The 21,449-nt window shown below is 41.9% G+C and overlaps 1 protein-coding gene across 4 annotated transcripts in view; it reads left to right on the forward strand.

Moving 5' to 3' along the window:
* The window catches only part of Slc23a2 (solute carrier family 23 member 2), a 113,904-nt gene that overhangs the window by 87,276 nt on the left and 5,179 nt on the right, over positions 1-21,449 (forward strand). For 2 of the 4 annotated variants that reach the window (XM_076851567.2, XM_076851568.2), the window contains 8 exons: positions 60-241; positions 6,131-6,251; positions 6,746-6,902; positions 10,377-10,524; positions 11,995-12,100; positions 16,881-17,010; positions 17,866-18,003; positions 20,470-20,565. In XM_076851567.2, coding sequence (XP_076707682.1) covers positions 60-241; positions 6,131-6,251; positions 6,746-6,902; positions 10,377-10,524; positions 11,995-12,100; positions 16,881-17,010; positions 17,866-18,003; positions 20,470-20,565 — 1,078 coding nt within the window. Of the gene's footprint in view, positions 1-59; positions 242-6,130; positions 6,252-6,745; positions 6,903-10,376; positions 10,525-11,994; positions 12,101-16,880; positions 17,011-17,865; positions 18,004-20,469; positions 20,566-21,449 lie in introns of those variants that run through there. The other 2 variants (XM_076851569.2, XM_076851570.2) reach the window with 2 other exon arrangements.

Consider the following 21,449-nt stretch of genomic DNA (forward strand, 5'->3'; position numbering starts at 1 on the left):
ATTCCGAGTGTTTGACATCCAAGCTGCTCATTCTCATGTTGTATTTTCTCTTATTTCAGATCCAGGGGGCCATCATCATGTCCTCATTGATAGAAGTGGTCATCGGACTCCTTGGCCTGCCTGGAGCTCTGCTGAGGTACATCGGGCCCCTGACCATCACGCCCACAGTGGCCCTCATTGGGCTCTCCGGTTTCCAGGCAGCAGGAGAGAGAGCAGGAAAGCACTGGGGCATCGCCATGCTGTAAGTGTTCTGAACGCACCCAAGTGGGGACAGACAGACTCTCTCCCACTACTGCCATGAGAACCTTTGAGAGTATTTAGAATGTTTGCACAGACTTCAGAAAGCCGTAATAAAAAAAAGAAAAAAAAAAAATGAAGAAGAATGTTCTGACATTTTAAACTTTGATTCATGCTTGGGAATAGTTGAAAGGTTTTCTTAGAGTTTGGGAAATGACATATAGCCGGTGTCACAAAGGCAGATGTGACAGTGATGTGGAGAGGGAGGGTCCAGAAGGCATAAGCTTTGATGAGGGGTAAGATGGAGGCACCACCAGCTCTCACCTTGTGAGTCACACCAAGTCTCTTGTGCATGAGTTGAAATACTGAGAAGCCACATTTTTTAGAGCTCATCCTATCCATGCCAGAGATTTCACATAAACCTGTAGCTCAGACCTCTGAACTCCGGACCTACAGAATCAGTGCCCAACTTGCTGTCTCTGCTTGATATTTCACAAGACAGCTCAAACTGACCCGCTCCCTGTTGCTTATGCCAGAAACCCTAGTGACGTCCTTGACTCTTCCCTTTTCCATTCCCCACATACAGTGGGTCGCACACTTGACTCTATAGCAAACCCTGGGTCTGTTTTCCTCTCCAGGCCTACACTGCTCTATGGCCCACCCTCAGCCACTGACTCCTCACTGTTCTCCAGCTTATCTCCTCTCCCTTCCTGACCATTCCCAGTCCTGTAACATGCTTATCCATTAGTGTCTTCCAGGCCTCTTCCTCTGTCCCCTCCTTTTGAAACTCAAGTTGGACACAGCTAGACTTCTGGAAGCTTTTAGGTCTTGTCCCAACATCTGAAACCTCACCTGCTGCCTCTTGGTGAGTCTGTTTGCATCTCTTGGCCTGGTGCTTGGGGGCCTTTCTCTGAGAGCTCCGACAGGCAGAGGTGGGAAATTTGAATTCCTTCTCAGATGTCTGCCTCCCCTCCACTCCTGCTCATCTCTTTCTAGAACTCCTAGGATGTTGGATCTCCTGGATTTTTCCACTTCCCTCTCCTTTTCTATCTTGTCATTTTTATCCTGTTTTCCTCAACTGTACCTATTAATCCTTCAGTGGGATTTTTCATTTCTGCTCTTGTGATTTTTGGTTTCCAAGATCCGTTTGTCCTTGGGATTTCACCTAAGGGCAAGTGTCAGCTGTGGGCCAGTTCCATGGCATGCCCAGCACCTGGTCCACCTTCTGTTACAAAGTAGGTGCTTAGTAAGCACCATGTGAATGAGTGTGGGAAGCCCTGGGAGTGGAGAAAGCCCATGTCCATCATAACAGTCAAGAATGATCCCTAAGGAAGCTTTGCCCAAATAGTTGGACAGCGAGTGTATTAAATCTTCAGGGAAGACAGAATTTCTGTTTATAGTGTTCTAGAGCTTTGAAAAAGAAGGAAAATTTCCTGATTTTATTTTAATGGTGAAACCTAACTGAGCTAATAATACAGAAGAACCATTGGCTCTCGTTTTTCCTTTCTAGGGTTATGTTAAGGAAAAAAACCCAGAGTTGACTGGTGTTTTGGAGGATGTTCCAGGCAAAGAGTTCTGGGTTCAAATATGTTCAGGCAGAATGCTAAAGTTCAGCATCTTTGTCTACTGTAAGGTTCCCTGGGATCTTTTAAGATGCAAATGTGTAAGACTCTTCCCAGCAAAGAGCCTGAGAATCCAGCATTGCCCATACTTAATTGAAAGAATAGCCCATTATGTATCATTTCAAGAATTCAAGAATGATTAAATATCAGACAATCTATTAAAATTTATCATGGGTCCATAGTTTTTATGAGTAAAAAACCACCACGACGGTGGCATACTTGAAACTAATAGGGAGTGAAAGAATTATGTAGGAAAAATTAGATAATTATTTGGAAAAAAGATTCCTAGTTTATAGCAATTACATTTCAGTTGGGTTAAATATTTAAATGGAGGAACTAGGAAAGGGCTGGGCTGTGGCTTAGTGGTAGAGTGCTTGCCTAGCACATGGGAGGTACTGGGTTTGATTTTCAGCACCACATGTTAATGAATGAGTATATATAAAAATATGAATATGGAAAAAAGTGCTAGAAAAAATCTACATAAATATTTAATCCTAAAGTGAGAAATACTTTTTAAAAGATAAAATTTGATAGATTTCACTACAGCTGCATTTAAAATGCATATCAAAAACCAATGAAACAGAGATCGTGATTGTAGCTCAGTGTTAGAGCGCTTGCTTAGCATGTGTGAGGCACTGGGTTTGAGCCTCAGTACCACATAAAATAAGTAAAATAAAGGTATTGTATCCATCTATAACTAAAAAATATTTTAAAAAAACAACACTGAAGCAATCTAAAATTAATCCGAGAAGACAAATTCTCAAGAAAGGCTAATGTCCTTAATTTATAAAGTTTAAAAGACAGAGAATCCCAGTGGAGTAATGGTTAAATGATACAATATGAGCAGCTGTAAAGCAAAAAAGGAAATAAAAATAGCTAATTAACATATAAGAAGGTTTATCTTTCCTAGTTATCAAAATGTGTGTTATCCATACCAGCTTTGTTAGGAGTGAGAATGGACCAGGTTGTGCAAGTGTGGGTTTGCTCCAACAGTCAGCATTTAGGGACATATCCCCAGGGTTGGTAAGGGTAGCTCATCTGTGACTGCCATTTCCAGCACAGTGCATATATCTTTAATAGGAACAGTATTCTTCCTAAGAACATTAATTTTTTTAAAATTTGCTTTTCTTATGAAAAATTTCAAACTATTTAAAAGAAGAGAGATTACTTTAATGGCCCATGTTCTGTCACCAAACACTCTGGAGCAGTCTCTTTTCACCTATCCCCCACTGTTCCCTAGCCCCCTCCATTTCACTTGGTTCTATTCATTTGAAATTAAGTAATTAAATTATTAAACAGAGAAATCTAACATAAAGCAAGTCTTCCCACTCACCTATCTCTCAGAAACAACCCCTCATGATAACTTGTAATTCATGTTTATTCTTCCATATTTTTTTGTTTTCATGCAGATCAATATAAACATGCACATGTATAGTGTTGACATCAGATTATTTTGTAGTTTGTTCTTTGGGGGCTCACCTTTCCGAGACAGTGTTTTTAGATGGGTCAGATTCATTCTAAAAGTACACTAATTAAGTTGAATGGCTGTAATTTATGTAGCCATTCCCCAACTGATAGTCATGCATGCTGCTTAAGCCATTTGCTGTTGTAAACAATGCTGAAATATGTATCCTTATGCATAAAGAATATTAAAATCAGTGATATTTTTTAAGTTGTTGAAATTGGTAAGGATTTAAAAGTATGATAAGACCCCATGTTGCAGTGAGTAGCAAATGGACATTCTTGGTCTCTTTGGTGGCTTACATCATTGTTCACATTGCTTCTGTTGTCCTATATACAGAAATTACTGAATAAGATGCCCATTAAATGGAATACTAAGCTAAACAGCCATTCAGGCACTGATAGTTTACACCATATTTTGAGGTGTAAAGGTGTTCTTGGCATTAGTAAGTGCTAAAAACTGGTTAGGAAGCAGCTTGTAAAGAATGTTCCCAGGTTGGGTTAGATAATGACCTCCTTGTGCTCCAAAGATGGTGGCAACCAATGGTCACCTATCTTTTTTGATCCCGGTGTCTAGCCTCCCATGAATATCCAGAGAATAAAATCCCTTTTGGATCGATGGGAGTGTTACATGTTTTTTTTTTTTTTTTTTTAATCACCTAATGGATAATGAGTGAGCTTCAGAATTTTATCTCTTTGCTTTTGATTATCTGCCTTTAAATATCCTCTATAGTTTACAGTGCGTCACTTGCCTTATATTAAAGTAAAAGAAAGATAAATAAAAGGCAACATGTAAATGTAAGGTGAAATGTAAAGGTAACATGTAAAGTACCCAGGGCAGTAGGTGTACCACAGCCTGAGGACTTTGGCTGAGACCTTTGTCCTTTTTCTTTGTGAGCATAGCATGCCCCCACTCTGAGCCTCTGTTCTCCCTGTCAAGCAGATGCCTGCTTCCTACCCCATGCATTTGAGGATAAAAACAATATAAAAGTAGATGGCTTTTGTAGTAGGAAGGAAACAAGTATGTCTAAGAAAACAAGTGTGTGTATCTGCCTGATCTACTCACTTAATTTGGGTTGCGGGGCTGCAGTTGTAGCTCATTAGTAGAGCACTTGCCTAGCATGTAAGAGGCCCTAGGTTTGATCCTCAGCACTACATTTAAATAAATAAATTAAATAAAGATATTGTATCCATCTACAACTAAAATTTTTTTTTTTTAATTTAATTTGAGTTGACACATGGTGGAGCCTGGGATCTGGGTGTCTTTCCGGGATTGTCTGTGTCCCCCATCCCCTCCTAAATGTGCTTGAAAAGTGAGCACTTTAACACAAGTGGGTGTCATCTGAAACAATAATAGCACCAAACTTGGGGCGTTTTTGGATTTCATAGTATTAATTACTTTGAAACAAATAAGTAGCTTTTCTTTAAAAAAATGAAAATTTTACATAGGTCTAAACTTAAAATAATGTCAGTTTTAACATCTCTCATTGCTATATTGGTTTTTTGTTAGACTTCACTGTCCCAGAGGAATTGAAATAACTTGGGCACCATGTTTCCACCTGAGCTGGTGTTGTCAGACACTTCTGAGGGCTCACCAGTTCACCCAAGTGTCTAGATAGGTGAGGAGGCCTGTGGAACACACACCTGTTCTCCAGCCAAGCTTTGGTCTGCATCTCAATAGGAATGTGACAAGGGAGCTGTGCTTGACTAGCTGTCAGTGGAGCTAATAATTCCATCTTGCCAATTGGAGCAGTGCCCAGGAATAATTAAGCTTAGCTTTGAGAACCCATGATTCCTGCCAACTCTACCTCAGGTTGTAAGTGAAAGAGTGAGTCCAAATGAAGGATTAGGCACCTTCTTGGGTGATTAGGCACATCATTGCTTGCCTATATTATTTTGGTGATGATATCTACCCAAGAGCATGAGACGTGGTCCCATACTTGCCAGCCACATGGGGACACCAGATGGTTGAAGAAGTGTCAGCTTCCTGTTGTAGGGAGGTCGCTACCTATCCCTGCCTTCTGTGTAGCACTCAGCAAAGCTGGGTCAGGAATGTGAGGCTTAGGGATAAAGGACTTCTGCTGCCATCCTGGTCCTACACCCTGCAAACCTCACTGTGTGATCTTGGAACACTGGCGTTGTGTTTTTATAAAAAGAGGATCTGGAAATCACTCCAGAAAGCTGAGATAGGCATAGAAAAGCCTTAATGTAATGTCCTGCACACACAAACCTCAGAATATTATCACTGATTCTACCTAATGTATTTTCTTAAATATTGAAGTTTCACTTTTTGCTTTTTAAAAGTAATTTATACTTGTTGTGTATAAATCAGAAAATGCATGAAAGTAGGAAAAAGTAGTCACATATCATATTTTCCAAAGTCAGTCCCCTTGAGCATTTTGGATCACATCCTTCTCACCTGGTAGCGTGTATGTGCACATGCTCATGGTATTTTCTCAGTTTGCTTTTTAGTTAATTCCTAGTTGTAAATATATTGTTCAATATGTAGTTTCTGGCATTTTTCCCTGGTACACGGTGAGTTTTCCCCTTAATGTGTATATTCTTTGTGTTTTCATACTCTTTCTGGGAAAATTTAACCAAAGCTTTAATATTGCATTTTCATTTCTATATCAAAAAATGCTAGGTAAGTGAGCTGTGACATCTTCCCCCAGGTGATAGATATGATTTCCAAATTGTAGCAAAGAGGGCTAACAACTCTCTGGTTAAATGAGTTGAACACATAGTTAATTTTTTAGGCTTTTTTAAGGATATAGCAACCTTAACCTCATTTATTTTCTTTCTTTCCTTAGGACAATTTTCCTTGTATTACTATTTTCTCAATATGCCAGGAATGTTAAATTTCCTCTCCCGATTTACAAATCCAAGAAAGGGTGGACTGCATACAAGTTACAGCTTTTCAAAATGTTCCCTGTGAGTAGTTGGCTTTTTTTTTTTTTTTTTTTAAATCCTGACAGTGTTGCCTTAGTTCATGTATAGTTATTTAGATGAAGGAAAGTCTGTATTATAAGCAGGTCCTTCTGAGGGTGATCATTTCTGGGGGTGACATTGGGGTACTTATGACCAGCCCAGTCATCTTGGCCTTGAAGTTTAGAAGCTGTGCAAGTTCCAGTTCCATCCTTTTAGTGGTGTCAAGAGGAGGACACTCACTGTCTTTGAGACTGAGATTTTGACCCTGTGTGACCTCCACAAGCATATCGCCATTCTTGACTAACAAGACTTTGGAAAGCAAAGTGAATTTACCTGCATAAAGGTGCTCTCAGTGCAGTTCCATTCAGGCAGTGGGTCTGCAAAATACTAATGGTGGTGGGTTCTGAGGTGTGGTGGTTTCACTGTAGGAAAGGTTGTGTGGTCAATAGCCATGAGCTCCATTATCCTGACAAAGCTTCTCCCCTTGACCACTTCAGATAATCCTGGCTATCCTCGTGTCCTGGCTTCTCTGCTTTATCTTCACGGTCACAGACGTCTTCCCTCCTGACAACACCAAGTATGGCTTCTATGCACGCACAGATGCCAGGCAGGGTGTGCTCCTGGTAGCCCCGTGGTTCAAGGTACCATACCCATGTAAGTATCCAGGTGGTCAGAGGGGTCAGAAGCCCATGAGTGCCTTCCTTTAAGGGGTGGAAAACAGGCAGAAGGCTCTACAACATGAAAAGCCTCTTTTGTCCCAGAGTGTCTCCTAAGATTCTGGCTGTTCTGGTCATTAGAGGATTAGACTACAGAAAAGGAAGGCCTTGTCCCCAGAGGACAGTCATCAACACAGATCAACAGCTCCTTTCTCAGATTAGCTAGTTGGTTCTTTGGGCTCTACTAGGATGAAATCCTGGACAAGGGTTCTTGCCAAGCTTGAGTTTTGGCAGCCAGGATTTGAGGGCAGCTCTGAGAAAGGCAAGTTTGGAGCTGCTTAGTACCAGCGCTGCCAAAATGAAAAGACCAGAGAGCGAGACCTGGAGATTAGGGAGCAAACTGCTCAGGCATGATGGAATTTAGATAATCGCTTAATGGGTGGACATAATCTTTTTAATTTAGTCACAGCTGCAGAGGTAAGTTGATAGTCACAATTGGCCGGAAGATGGATCTTAAGTTATAATTTGAGTGTTGGGTGACACTGTGGGACAGAGAATATGATCTCTAGCTGAGGTATCACCTGGAGTCACATGTAGCATTTTCTAGACCCCAGCCCCTAAAATGACTCACATGAGCCAGTGGTTGTTAACACATTCCATTGTTCTGTTGTGAAGATTCTATATACAGCATTGGGATTTTTTTTTTTTTTTTTTTTTTTTTTTGACTCGAAGCCTGAGCTTGGTCAGGTTGAGCCAATTCATTTCGCTGTCAAGCTATCTTATTTTCATATTGTATAATGACAAGGAAGAAAAACCAAGAATATCAAAGATGTCTCCTTCAAGCATGTTGAATGATGACAGTGTTGGCTTTTGTCCCCTTTGCTCTGGATACTTTCACAAAAACTTTTTAAAGTTTAGTCTTTCTAAAAGAAACATTCTCATCAGATCACATGGGGTTTAAATGTATACTTATATCTATACCTATCCTATTTCAAAAAAAGAATGTGCATGGTTCATAAACATACCTGTGAGATTAAAAGTCACTTGGTGAGGCAGTCAGGAGGTGGCATAGGAGCACAGGTGGGAGGAAGCCTCCTTAGCACATGCAGGTGGCTCCCAAGGTGAGCACCAGTAGGAGCACTGCGCAAGCAGTGCATGAGATGCTGCCTCTTACTGGAACTACAGTCGTGAAGTGCACATAGGGCTCCTCTTCAGAGCAGTCCCTGGCTTTGAGAGCTGGTGAATTGCCCCAGCTCTCCAGGATGAAAAAACAGCTCCACAGACATCATCCTATGTGCTCCCCAGTGATGGGGATCAATTCAAAGGCAGGTTTTTAAATATCAAGAGCAGCAGTTCTCGGCCTTTGGTATGCTAAGAATTACTTGGATTGACTGTTAACATTCAGGTTTCTGTTCTGAAAGTCAGCAATGCCAAGATTTAGAAAAAATTGCTATAAAGTAACAGAACAAATTTAAAATTCTAGTTAAAAGTAGAGATGAAATAACAGCTTTAAGATATACCTGTAATCCCAGTGACTTGGGAGGCTGAGGCAAGAAGATCGCAAGTTTGAGACCATCTCAGCAATTTAATGAGACTTTCAGTAACTTAGCAAGATTCTGTCTCATAGTAGAAAATAAGAAGGGCTGGGGATGTGGCTGAGTGGTAAAGTGCCCCTGGGTTTAATCCCTGGTACAAAAAAAAAAAAAAAAAGATTTTAGAAATCATAATAAGAACAAAGGGTAAGAGGTTAAAAAAGTAAAGAGACTGATAAAATAAAAAGCACTTTCTGAAAAATAGTACAGATTGAATATCCCTTTTCCAAAGTGCTTAGGATCATCCCAAGTATTTGGATTTTGAATATTTTTTAGATTTTGGAATATTTGCATATCCAAATAATATATACTGGGGATGAGACCCAAGTCTAAACATGAAGTTTCTTTTATGTTTTATAACCTTATACACAGAGCTTAAAAGGTGATTTTATATAATATTTTTAGTGCACTTTTTGTCATGATGATGCTCAAAAAATATCAGATTAGGAACATTTTGGATTTTCAGATTAGGGATGCTCAGTCTGTAAAAACAAAATAAGAATACCATCTCAAAATCAAGACACCAAAATGAACCACAGTACCATAGCAGTTAACGTGGTAACAGCATAAAAGGTTATTTAGAAAACCCAAAATAAGACTTGATAAAGAAGGCCCCGGAACCAGCCCTGAGAGTTGACAGCTAAGCAGGTTGCTGGTGGGGGGAGCCTGTGCCTAGGAACTGCACCTTGTGCCTCTGACCCTGGATGCCTCTGCCTCCTGTGCTCCTGCAGGACCGCACAGCCCCATGTGGGAGCAGTTCTGTCCTCACAACTTTGTGTCATTTTAATCTTCCCAAGCCTGAATCTGCCCCATGTCACCTGTGACACAGACCAGGCCCCTCTAGGTGGCTTGTGGAATTCTTATGTGTCTCACAGGTCCCCATCTCCCAAGCACCAGCCCATTCCCGAAATTTGCCCCCCACCTTCCCCATTCTTCGAGGCCCACCTGCATTTTTACCCCTTCTCATTTCCTTCCCTGGATAAGGGCATTTCCTCATTTACTTGTACCTGGCTTGCCTTCATTTGAATTTGTTCTGGACACCCCCCGCCCCACCCTATGCCCTCTTGTCAGTGTCCTATATCCAAGCTACTGGATTTGATTCTCGTTCGATAGACTGAGTTTTATCCATCTTTCTTTTCCCACTATTTCTTATCCTTATTGGGTGCCTTATACCTAAGAATCAGGAAAGAAAGGCCAACAACCTTATCAAAGGAATCTATTGGTACTAATAGTCAAAATGTATCTATACTTTCAAAGAAAAAAAAAGATTTAATGAAGAATTAAATCAGATATTCCAAATGAAACTATTATAGGGCTTTGCTTTGCTTTCTAAAATAAAATTAATTTTTTATAATATGGTTTGTGGTTTACTTTAAAAAAAAAATGCCAGTAGCATAGGAGAGAAGGATTGACCATACCTTGTGGCACATTTTACTGTTAAATATGGATTTAATTGGTGATTCTTACTGCTCTTTCATTTGATACCACCCTCTGGGAAAGATCTCCATTATTGTATACCATGCTCTCTACAGCAGTGCTATGAATCCCTCATACAAATTTCTACCCCTGCACATCGGGTGTGTTAAATAGTAATTTAGTAGACACTGAGTATGACTTTGAAGCAGGAAGAAAAGAATCTGCCTCCTAGCCAAGTGATTTTGTTTTTTAAAATAAAGCCACAGAGGAGATCAGTCTTCACTGGGGCCCTTACTCAGTAACTTTCCCAGGCATCTGACATGTTCATCATTAAGATTTAAAAATACACTTTCCATGCAATTCAAAACCCGAGCAGATCCTGCATGGTCCCCTGAGGTCTTGGTAACTTTTGCTGTTCCTCTAGGAAAGTGCATGCATCTTTCACGGTTGTCTTCCTTCCTCAGTTCAGTGGGGGCTGCCCACCGTGTCTGCTGCTGGTGTCATTGGCATGCTTAGTGCTGTCGTCGCAAGCATCATCGAGTCCATTGGTGACTACTACGCCTGCGCCAGGCTCTCCTGTGCCCCACCGCCTCCCATCCATGCAATAAATAGGTGCGTCCTTGAGAAGACCTTGTTCTTCATCCAGGCTGTTGGTTTAGGTATATGTGGAGGAGAAAGCAGGAGTTTCAGCATGAAGGCAGCCAGACAGCAGGACAATCTACTTATGGCCGTTTGTCTTTGGATTACTCACTGCCCCCATTTTCTGTCATTTTCCTCATCTGTAACCCTTCTACCTCCCAGTGACAATCAGACACTCTGGGAGACCACCATAAACCTGTAACTCACCAGAACAAATGCCAAGCATTGCCCTCATTGTTTGCTTGGTTTTGTGTTATTTTGATATGTCTACTTTGATTTTTTTGTTGTCTGTTTTTCCCAACTATTCTTTTAGTTTTTCCATGTAAATTCAAATTTTAGACTCTTTTGAATAAAACAGCCTCTTCACAGTTTATAAGGTTATTTCTGAATTGCAAAAATTCTGTCCCAATACCCTACCCACCCATTTGTCTGATTGGCTGCCACAATCAGACAGAGGCATAAGAACACTTTTTTTAAAAAAATATTTTTTTTTTAGTTGTTGATAGAACTTTATTTTATTTATTTATATGTGGTGCTGAGAATCGAACCCAGTGCTTGACACATGCCAGGCAAGTGCTCTATCACTGAACCATAGCCCCAACCCCAAGAACACTTTTTTCTTGTATCTGTATTGGGAATCTTAGCAGCAGATGGTAACTATTCCAGTTTTATTAGTTAGATGCATTCTAGCTGCTCTTAAGAGGAGGCGCTATGTGATCTATTCACAGTTACAGTTCATAGAAATAGGGAGGAAGATCAGGGAGAAGTGAAATTTGCAGGATCTAGAGGTTCATGAAATGTGGATTTATACCCTCCAAACAGTTCTGGAAGTTGGTGGGGAATTGACCCTACGGAGGCTGCAGAGAAAAGGGAGTAGTCCAGATCAGGTCCCTAGCAGCTGCTGCTTCTCCAAAGGGATTGTGTGGTCTCTCCAGGGGTTTTCATTCCTGGTTTTCCATCTTTCTCTAATGGAATTGTTGCATTTGATGAAACCTGCTTGTGGATCGATTCTTTTAAAAATTTCAGTGTTTACCAAATTTTGAAGTATTTTTTCCTGAAGAAACTGGATTTTAATAGGAAAGAATCAGATTAGTAAGTTTTTACTTCAGTGGACAGGAAATGACTTTATTGTCTGGCTAAAGTCCTTTGTTTTCATTTGATTTCAAAACACCTCTGTCTAATGTGGGTGGTTTTTTTGTTGTTGTTTTTTTTTTTAAGAAAGGGCTTTCTTAGAATCCATGAGTTCAGGGATCCTGTTGGAATACGGGTTCTATTTCAGCAAGTTTGGGTAGTGCCTGGGATTCTTCATTTTAATCCCTCCCTCCCAGGAAGTGCAGAAGCTGCAGATCTGTGGACCACATGTGTGGATTGCAAACATTTAAAGCCTGTTTTCAGTGTTTCCCCATTGAATGTTTCTCTTTCCCCGATTCCTTTACATTTTAGGGGGATTTTCGTGGAGGGTCTCTCCTGTGTTCTCGATGGCATATTTGGTACTGGGAACGGCTCTACTTCATCTAGTCCCAACATTGGAGTTTTGGGAATTACGAAGGTACACATATTTTTCTAATTAAATGATTGGGGCCACTAAGCGTTCATCCATTTCACGGGTTGGTTTGACCTCTGCGAGTTCCAACAAGAAGGGCTTGGGATTCTGAGATCATCTTCCTCCCACATCTCCCCTTTTCCCTTTGATGAGTTTCTGGAATGCCTGTTTGTTTGGAGGCAGGCCAGCTTTGGTAGGAGGCTCTCGGGTGCTGTCATTCATTCTCATGCAGTCTACAAATATGTATTGAGCACGAACCTGTGCCTTACTGCTATTCTAGGTACTTGTGGGTACATCAGTCAATAGAAATGCGGGAGTTTGCATCGTAGCAAGAGAAGACACCCATTAGTCAGCATAGCAAGTCAGTAAACAACAGTGTGTCAGCCAGGGAAGAGAAGAGGGGAGAACACGGGGTAGGGAACCAAGAGAAAGGGTTAGTAAGTGTTAAATAGGGTGATCAACCCAGGCCTCACCAAAAGAATGACCCTGAACGTGGACCTCCAGGATGGAGGAAGGGAGCCTGCAGATAATCTGAGGAAGGACATTCCAGGAAAGAGTGTGGCCCGTGCAGAACAGTCTTCTGGAAGTGGAAGGTTAGCACCAAGTCCAATGGGGGAGAGAATACAGAAATGAAGAACAGGTAACCAAAGGCCAGGTAACACAGGGCCTGTTGGTGTCCATAGACACTGGGGTAGAAGAGGGCACTTTAGGGAGCAACTTGATCTGATTTTGACTGCAGTGCAGAGGTTAGACCATGGCAGGGTAGAAACAGGGGACCAGTTAGGGGCGTCAGTAGTTCTAAATGAGAGGTAATGCCACTCAACACAGAAAAATAAGTGCATTTTATGTTAAAGAAGTAATATCATTTTCAAACTCCAGTGGCAGAATCTTCCTCTTTCAAGTGAAATCTGATTTGGTGTCACAGTGAGTCATGAAGTTGAAGCAGGGCTTGAGTCTCAGTCCAACCCACTTGTTCTCCTCCCCACCCTACCCAACTCCACCCTAGCTAGACAACAGATTAGGAAACCTGGGACTGACCCACCCCAAAACTCCATTTCCAAAAGAAGGATCCTGCTCCCAGGCCTTTTGACTTTATTGCTAGCAAATAAACTTTATATTCCAGTTGCCTTAGGCTAGAGGGCTGTTTGCCAGGATGTTGAGGAATACAGCTCAACCCACTGGCCATTCAGTGTTGTGCAACTAGAGACTGTTAAAACTGGTTCCCCAAACCTAATGGCCTGCGTGAATCACAGGTCCCTTCACCTGAGAACTTGGGGGCGAGCCCAATAGCCTTCGAGACCTGTTTGACCTCTGTGAAATTGGGCAAGAGTGAATTTCCAAAGAAATCTTCACCCTAGCTCCTTGTAAGTCTATGATCAGATAAAAAGAAACCATATACCAAGTTCCACTAATCTTGATTACAAATCCAGGTGAGAGGGAGCTGTGCACACATGCAGGGTGCATGCTTGGCTTGTTAGTTATTTTTCCCCCAAGTTGATAGGGCTGGGACAGAGTTCAGCTTCAGGTGTACTGATGACCCCATCTGCTGCCTGTTGCTTTCCTTCCAATGCATGGCATGGGAGAGATGGCTGCCCAATGGGCACTTCCTGTAGGGTCTTCCCTGAGGTCCTATTGCTGGCCGTGGTGAGAAGCAGGTGTGGAGCCCACGGAACTGAGGGAAGGGTCTAATGGCCACAGGGTGGGGCATAAGCCATGTTTCTCCTGAGTGTTTGCTGCCATGACCATGTAACTGGTCTCTAATAAGAAGACAGCGGTAAAATTGTTATAGATGGAGGGCGACTCTTGGAAAAATTAACAGTTTAACTAGCCACCTCCCTTTCTGGACCCTTTTAAAACACATTACATAACTTAGCCAAGGTCACTAAAGGAAGCAAGCAAAGTATTGTTCTACATCATTACCAATGACTTAGGGAATTATTATCTTTATTAAAATTCGAATGGTGCCAGCTTATTCTGAAAAGGCACTCTGCCAGCACTTTTCAGTGAACTAATTGATGTTGTCCTGAATCCCTTTGCACCCAGACATCCAGGCTACTTTCCCAGGCAAAGGCTGCGTCAAGTCAGAGTCACAGTGTCAGCTCTGGAATCCGATTTGTGTTACCCTGAATCTCAAGACTCAATTCCAGGAAAAAGGGTACAGTTGAGGTCATTTCCCATATCTATTTGAGTGGGAAGGTGAGACTTGCAGCTCAGGAATATCTGTGTGTCAAGCCCCACAGCCTATGGGAAGATCCCCACCTGGAAGAAAGGAGGCTTGAGTTCTGTGCTATGACCTGCCCTTCATCCAGCTGGAGCCTTGGATAAGCCATTTCTCTGAGTAGAGTTCTGCTCTATAGTTCTAGGGTTACATGTCTGGATCTGTGTTGTGCAGTGGGGTAGTCAGGAGCCATATCTGGCTGTGTAAGTTTAAAGAAGTCAAAATTAAACACTGACTCCCCCAGTCGCACTGACCACGTCTAGACTCCCGACACCTTGAGTGGCTTAGTGGCTACCACTGGACAGCACAGCTGAAGGATATATCCACACTCAGTTCTACTGGTCAGCACTGATCCGGACCATTGAACCAGACTCCTGTGGTATATAAAAGGACGGTCTGCATCTTCCCTGTAGGCTCTGCCTCTGCTTCCTGGCAACTCTGTTATTTGCCGTCTTCGTTCAGTTATTGCAGTCTCTATACATGGAATTGCTCACCTATCTTATTTGGAGTTGGGGTTACCTACCCTTGCTCTTCGCTAAGTGCATTCCATGTCTGTCCTTCAGAGGGGCAGCACTACATGGTGGGGAGGCGCTTTGGATTCCAGCCATAGCTCCATTACTTAATCTCAGTGTGAACATAGGCAAGTTTCATTACCTCTCTGGTCTCCACACCCTTGATTCTGAAGGTGTTGGAATCAGTCGCTGATGTAAAGCACTTAGCTCAGCCTCCTGGAGTGTAGCAGGTACATGGGAAGCTGTAGGTGCCCTCATTGGTGCTGTCTAGACCTTGTTTTATTTCTAGGAACAGAGTAAACACTGTCTCTCTGGCTGTAGTATTCCTGGGAATTCACATATAGGCTAATCTCTCAGTTTGACAGTGAACTATTACTCAGACCTCAAGATCATCTTCAAAAATTCTCCCAAACTCAGATTTCCCCTGCCACTGGACTGCCTCACAGTGGAACAGTGCAGTTATTTGATCACAAGCATGTGACTTATTCATCTTTCAATCCACCTCTAGTGTGTGCTGGTCACATAATAGATCCTCAAAATGTTTTCTGCAAAATGCACCATTTTGATGATAAGGTCCTTATCATGTAATCAGAGCCAGGCAGGAGTCATTTTGTTCGATACAGCAATTTGTGTGGTCTTTCCCACTGCTTACTTGCTCTTTTAGGAGTAGGGAAGGGATGGATTGGGATGGAAGTAACTGGAAGCCAGTGTCAGCTGTGCAGACAGAGAGCCATCTTTTTACTCTTTTAGTGAAAGTTTAGGCTTTGATGCTTATCTAGCTGGCTCTGGATCCTTGAAGCTGTCAGGAGCTGGGGACTAGCACCATCTTCCACCATCTGTGCCACTAGTCACACATGCCTAATGAACACTTAAAGTGTGGCCAGTGCAAAGGAAGAATTTGAAGTTGTGTTTCATTTTAATTGATCTATATTTCATTAACCACCTCACTGTAAGTCATATGTAAAGCCCTGTGGGCACTCCCCCAAATGTTTCCAAGACCTCTTATACCTAATTTACAACCTCAGAGTGTAGTCTCCAGGGAGGAGACAAAGAATAGGGGCCACCAGTACTAGATTCTTGAGCCAGATACCAGCAAGATACAGCCTCTAGAAAGCAGAGGCCAGGGTTAATAGAAAATAACCTCATAACATAACTAGCGGAGAAGGGGCTCACCAGCAGGTGCAGCTTTGTTGAGAAGAGCCTGAGAAGTGTGCTTTATTTCCTATGCCCCAGAGGATTTAAGCAAGGGGCTGACATCCCCAAATCAGTGTGTTAGATCACTATGTGACAGTGGGTGAAGGAAGGACCAGGCACCATTCAGCTATTTCAGGCATATCATGTCATTTAATCCTTAAGCAAAATCACAGGGTGTAGCTGCATAGAGTAAGGATCTGAGACCCAGAGAGGCTGACTTGCCCAGTCATACACAGGTGGAGTGGGCATACACAATAGCTGTTGGACTAGAAAATTCTGTACTCTTGGCCCTGAACTGTACCATCTCTCACAGGTAATAAGAGAGGTAGTTGCAGAAATGCTGGAACTATGGTTTGTCTGACTTAGGGAGAGAGGTAGGGAAGATGGAATTGAGGCTTCTGTATTTCTGCTGAGTTGACTAGGTAAAAGGTGGTACAAGGAAACCCAGGAAAGAACCAGAGTGTAGCATCTGAGACCCCAGAGGGTCATCCCAGCCAATGACCACGTGTGAAGGCATTGGAGACCCAAGACCTGAGCAAGGGTGACCCTGTTCAGGGCATGGAGAAGCAAAGGTTGGTCCCCAATCCCTGGGGCCACCTACCCGCAGTCAAGATGAGAAGACTCAGCGGAGGAGGAAGGGAGAAGAATAGAGGAAGGATTGGAGATGGGAAGCTCTGCTTGGGGGTGTCCTTATAGTAATTATGTTTGGAGTTCAATCACTGCTAGCTGAAGGTTTAACAAATAACCTAGGTTCTGCCTGAGGGTTCGGTCACATTTGCCTTGGGCCCTGGGAGGCTGGGCTGGAAATCATGCTGCTAGAGGATGGCTGGCAAGCTCTTGTCTGCCTCTGATGTGTTCACAGGTTGGCAGCCGCCGAGTGATCCAGTATGGTGCAGCACTCATGCTTGGGCTGGGCATGATTGGCAAGTTCAGCGCGCTCTTCGCATCCCTCCCGGACCCTGTTCTCGGAGCCCTCTTCTGTACTCTCTTTGGTAAAATTCTACCTCCTTAATAGTGGGTGTCCCTCCCAGGCTCCTTTCATCACATTTGTTAATTTTTAATAAGATCATGATGTTTTTGCCAACTCCCTTTATTAAAATTGAAGCTAACAATAAATTTGTATTTTAAAATATATTTATATCTTAAAATAAATTTAAAGTTTATTTCTATTTTAAAATATAAAAGATTATGTCTTTCAAACTGGGGTTGTGGCTCAGTGGTAGAGCACTTGCCTGGCACGTGTGAGGCACTGGGTTTGATCCTCGGCACCACATAAAAATAAGGAAAGAAAATAAAAGGTATCATGCCCATCTACAACTAAAAATATATTTTTTAAAAAATTAAAGACTACATCACTCTCTAAGTTGAGTTTACATTAAAGGTAGAGCCAGCAATTAGAAAATTATGCTACAAAAATTAATTAAATATAGTCACTTTAGTTAGAATTTCTAATTGATTTAGTTCAAATATCGTTCCTGTGAATGAACCATTTAAAACTGATCATTTTTAAAGGGCGCTCTGGATTTAATGGGTGCACTATTTGGTTACAGTAATCAGGGACATGACCAGATAATTTGAGCGTGTTCCCAATTTAATTGACTTGTTTGTGTAGAGAGGGAACCAGTTCCCGTCTTCATCTCCTTCATCTAAGGAAAATGCAGTGTGATGCAGATGTTTTGGACCAGAGACAGAGTGGTCTCATTCCACCCCCAGGACTCCTCCTCTTACCGCCACTGCGCTGGTCTCCTGGTTTGTTCCTGATAGACAGAGAAAGGACTGCCATGAGTGACCCGTCACCATGCTGCAGGTGAACTTAATGGAACCCGTGTCTGGTGTTTTCTCTGTAGGAATGATCACAGCCGTCGGCCTTTCTAACCTGCAGTTCATTGACTTAAATTCTTCCCGGAACTTGTTTGTGCTTGGCTTCTCAATCTTCTTCGGGCTCGTCCTTCCGAGTTACCTCAGACAGAACCCTCTAGTCACAGGTAGGGAAAACGGGCCTTAGATCTCGGGGTGAGTGGGTGGCTGCATTCAAGGCTCTTTTCCAGTGGGAAGAAGGCCTTATGGCTTCGGGAGTGTTGCTGAACCTTCATGTTTGCATTTTCCTGAATCTCACTCACTCTGGGCCATTTCTTTGGAAGCCTGGGGCCTCTCACATAAGCCGACGTATAGCTAACTGACAGGGAAGCTACGGTTTGTTTCTCTTCCAGGACCCTCTAAGGGAGAATGCCTCTCTGTAAAATCTTTTGATTTCTCAGACTAGTTCTGTATTAAGAGTTATAATTTCTTAGCCAGGTATAGTGGTGCATGCCAGCTACTTGGGACACAGGGTTAGGAGGATGTCAAGTTCAGTGCCTGGCTGGGCAACTTAGGGAGACCCTGTCTTAAAATAAAAATTTAGAAATGGGCTGGGGCTCAGTGGTAGAGAACCCTTGGGTTCTATCCCCAGCACTGCAAAAAAATAAAAAAGGTACGTAATTTCTTAAAACTCAAGTTGATAGACTTTGAGATACATGTTTTCCTACTGGGATTGTGGCTATTTTCAATTTAAAATTAACCTTTGTAACTTCTATTTTTAATATCCTGATGTCATGAAGAATGAACAAGGGAAAAACCATCTTAAGAAGCAACTATTGCTACTGATATTTTAGCAAACTCACAATTGAGAACCTTCTTTGTATATTTTTAGGTGAAATTCCCATATAAAATTAACCAATTTAAAATGGCATTTAATACATCCACAATGTTATGTGCAACCGCTACCTCTATCCAGTTTTCTAAAACTTGTCATCATGCCACAGTAAAACTCCATATTCCTTAAGCTGTTAACCTCCTCTCCCAGCTCCTGGCATCCACCAATCTGCTTTTTCTGTCTCTGGGTTTACCCATTCTGTATATTTCATATAAATGGAATCGTACAATATATGACCTATTGTGTCTTTCATTTAGCATAATAGTTTCAAGATTCATTTGTGTTGTAGATGTTTAAATATTTCATTTTTTATGACCAACATGTATATGCCATAATTTGTTTATCCACTCACCCGTTGATGAGCATTTGTTTCCATGTTTTAGCTCTTGTGACCAGTGGTACACATGTACAAACACTTCTCATATATGATTATTATGTTCTGTAAAATTGCCTCAAACAGAATTAGCAAACACTGAACCACTTCTTCTGGGGGAATGTGGCCAGTAGTACTATAACTCATGACTTCTTGTACTGAGGAACACTGGACAGCACTTCAGCACAACAATCGGTGATCATTTTAAATCACAAAATCATGAAGGAAAAGCACAAAGTGTGATAAACATGGCTTTATAGAAATTACAGAAAGGAGATTTATTTAGAGGAGAATTGAAAAGTAGGGGTCACCTTGTTTGACTTCAGGTAGGAATATGTGTGTTGGGAACTCAGATTTTCCACTGTTGTGCATGCTCGTGAGATGGCACGAGCACCAAGAGTGTTCATTTTGAGTTTACGGGTAAGTCTTAGTGCAGTTCACAAACACAAAAATTGCAAATGAGGAGCACAGACTATATTTGTTAGGATACCTGTTTTGAGTTCTTCTGGGTATATATCCAAGAGTTGAATTGCTGAGTCATATGGTAATTCTATATTTAATTTTTTGAGGAACTGCCGAACTGTTTTCCATGGTGACTGCACCATTTTACAATCCCATCAGCTATGTATATACAGAATTCCTTTGTTCACATGCTCATCAACATTTATTTTCTGTTGAAGATCATCATGTTTTAAGTGTAGAAAGTGTGAGAACTTCCTAATAACAAGGATGTCCTTGCTGTGATCTGTCACATTTCATGGGAGGATGTCTTCATATCCAGTTGCTCCTGATTATTAAAAACAGCCAGGCTCTAATTAATAACCCAGAATACTGAAAACTCTCGTATGATTATAGATACCACAGATATTTTTGTTGTCTTATTCATTATGCAATTTTTTAACTTTTTAAAAAGCTTAACAGCACTTATCTTTTATTTTAAAAATCTATGGACAATTAGCAAGACCCTAAGCAACCAAGGAGACCCTGTCTCTAAATATAATAAAAAAGGCTGGGGATGTGGCTCAGTGGTTAAGTGCCCCTGAGTTCAATCTCTGGTACCCCCCGCCAAAAAAAAAAAAAAAAACTATAAACAATGCTTTTACAGTGGCTTCGTATTTTGTTATAGGGTCAGTGTCACTCTAATACGTTCATCTCCTATGCTCTACTGTTAGGACTTTTCCTTATGGAGATATCATCGGATTATTGTTGAAGTATTCATATTAGTTTAAAATATTAGTGGCAAAACTTTATTGATGTACAACTGGGAAACGTAGACTTTCATATGCCGTAGACCTGACTGGCAGAGTCGTGCCCACCCACTGCCCATTCCTGAGTCAAGGGCAGGCTTGCAGTGATGACCTCATGATGGTTTCTTTCTGCTTCTAGGCATAACAGGAATTGATCAAGTGTTGAATGTCCTTCTTACAACGGCTATGTTTGTTGGAGGCTGTGTGGCCTTTATTTTGGACAACACCATCCCAGGTATGTGGTGTACATCGATCATGCTAACTACATGTGTGAGGGTTTTGTTTTTTGCCAAACGAAAACAAGAAGCAGAAGCTGGTTGTGGTGGCATGTACCTGTAGTCCCAAGCTACTTGGGAGGCTGAGGCAGGAGGAATTGCTTGAGCCTTGGAGTTTGAGGCCATCCTGGACAACGTAGTTTCCAACATAAATAAAAAAGAATCAGGAAAAGTAAAACAGATCAAAGCCATCATTTATTAGAATTGTCATCTACCTAGGCATGGTGAAACATGCCTATAATCATAACAACTCGGGAGACTGAGGCAGGAGGATCAAAAGTTCAAAGCCAGCCTCAGCATTTAGCAAGGCACACCCCTGGATTCAATCCCTGGTACCAGAAAATTTAAAAAAGCAAAAAACTGCCTTCTAAAGCAGTTGAGATGATATGTGAATCTATTTTTGTTAATAAGTTGATTGACTTTGGGTCTCTCCACTGTGGCTTCCATGGACTCATAGACTCATTGATACACTCTTGAGTTGCTGGTAACAGCCTGTGGTACCTCTCCTCCGGTCCCTGTTCTTTAAATGAATTATTCCTAAGGCGAACTTCCAGCCCACTACTGAAGGATGGTAGGCAAGGGCTGAGATCTGCAAGGCCAAGGTGAGTGATGAGACATAAGAAAACAGCTGTCCCTGCAGCATAGGAGCCCTCATGGGTAAGTGGTCCTTAAGAAGAACTAGGCAATAGACTTGCTGGGATGTGGTCCCACCTGGAGCCTTCTCAGTGTCCTAGAGATGGCTTCTACATGGTGCCTTCAAGGAAGAATGATGTAATGCTGCCTGATGTTCTACTCAGGGAACCCCCAAGCAGTCTCTTGATTGAGGCATTTTGGAGAAGGATTG

The sequence above is a fragment of the Callospermophilus lateralis genome, chromosome 3 (assembly GCF_048772815.1).
Source record: "Callospermophilus lateralis isolate mCalLat2 chromosome 3, mCalLat2.hap1, whole genome shotgun sequence".
Taxonomy (NCBI): Eukaryota; Metazoa; Chordata; class Mammalia; order Rodentia; family Sciuridae; genus Callospermophilus; species Callospermophilus lateralis.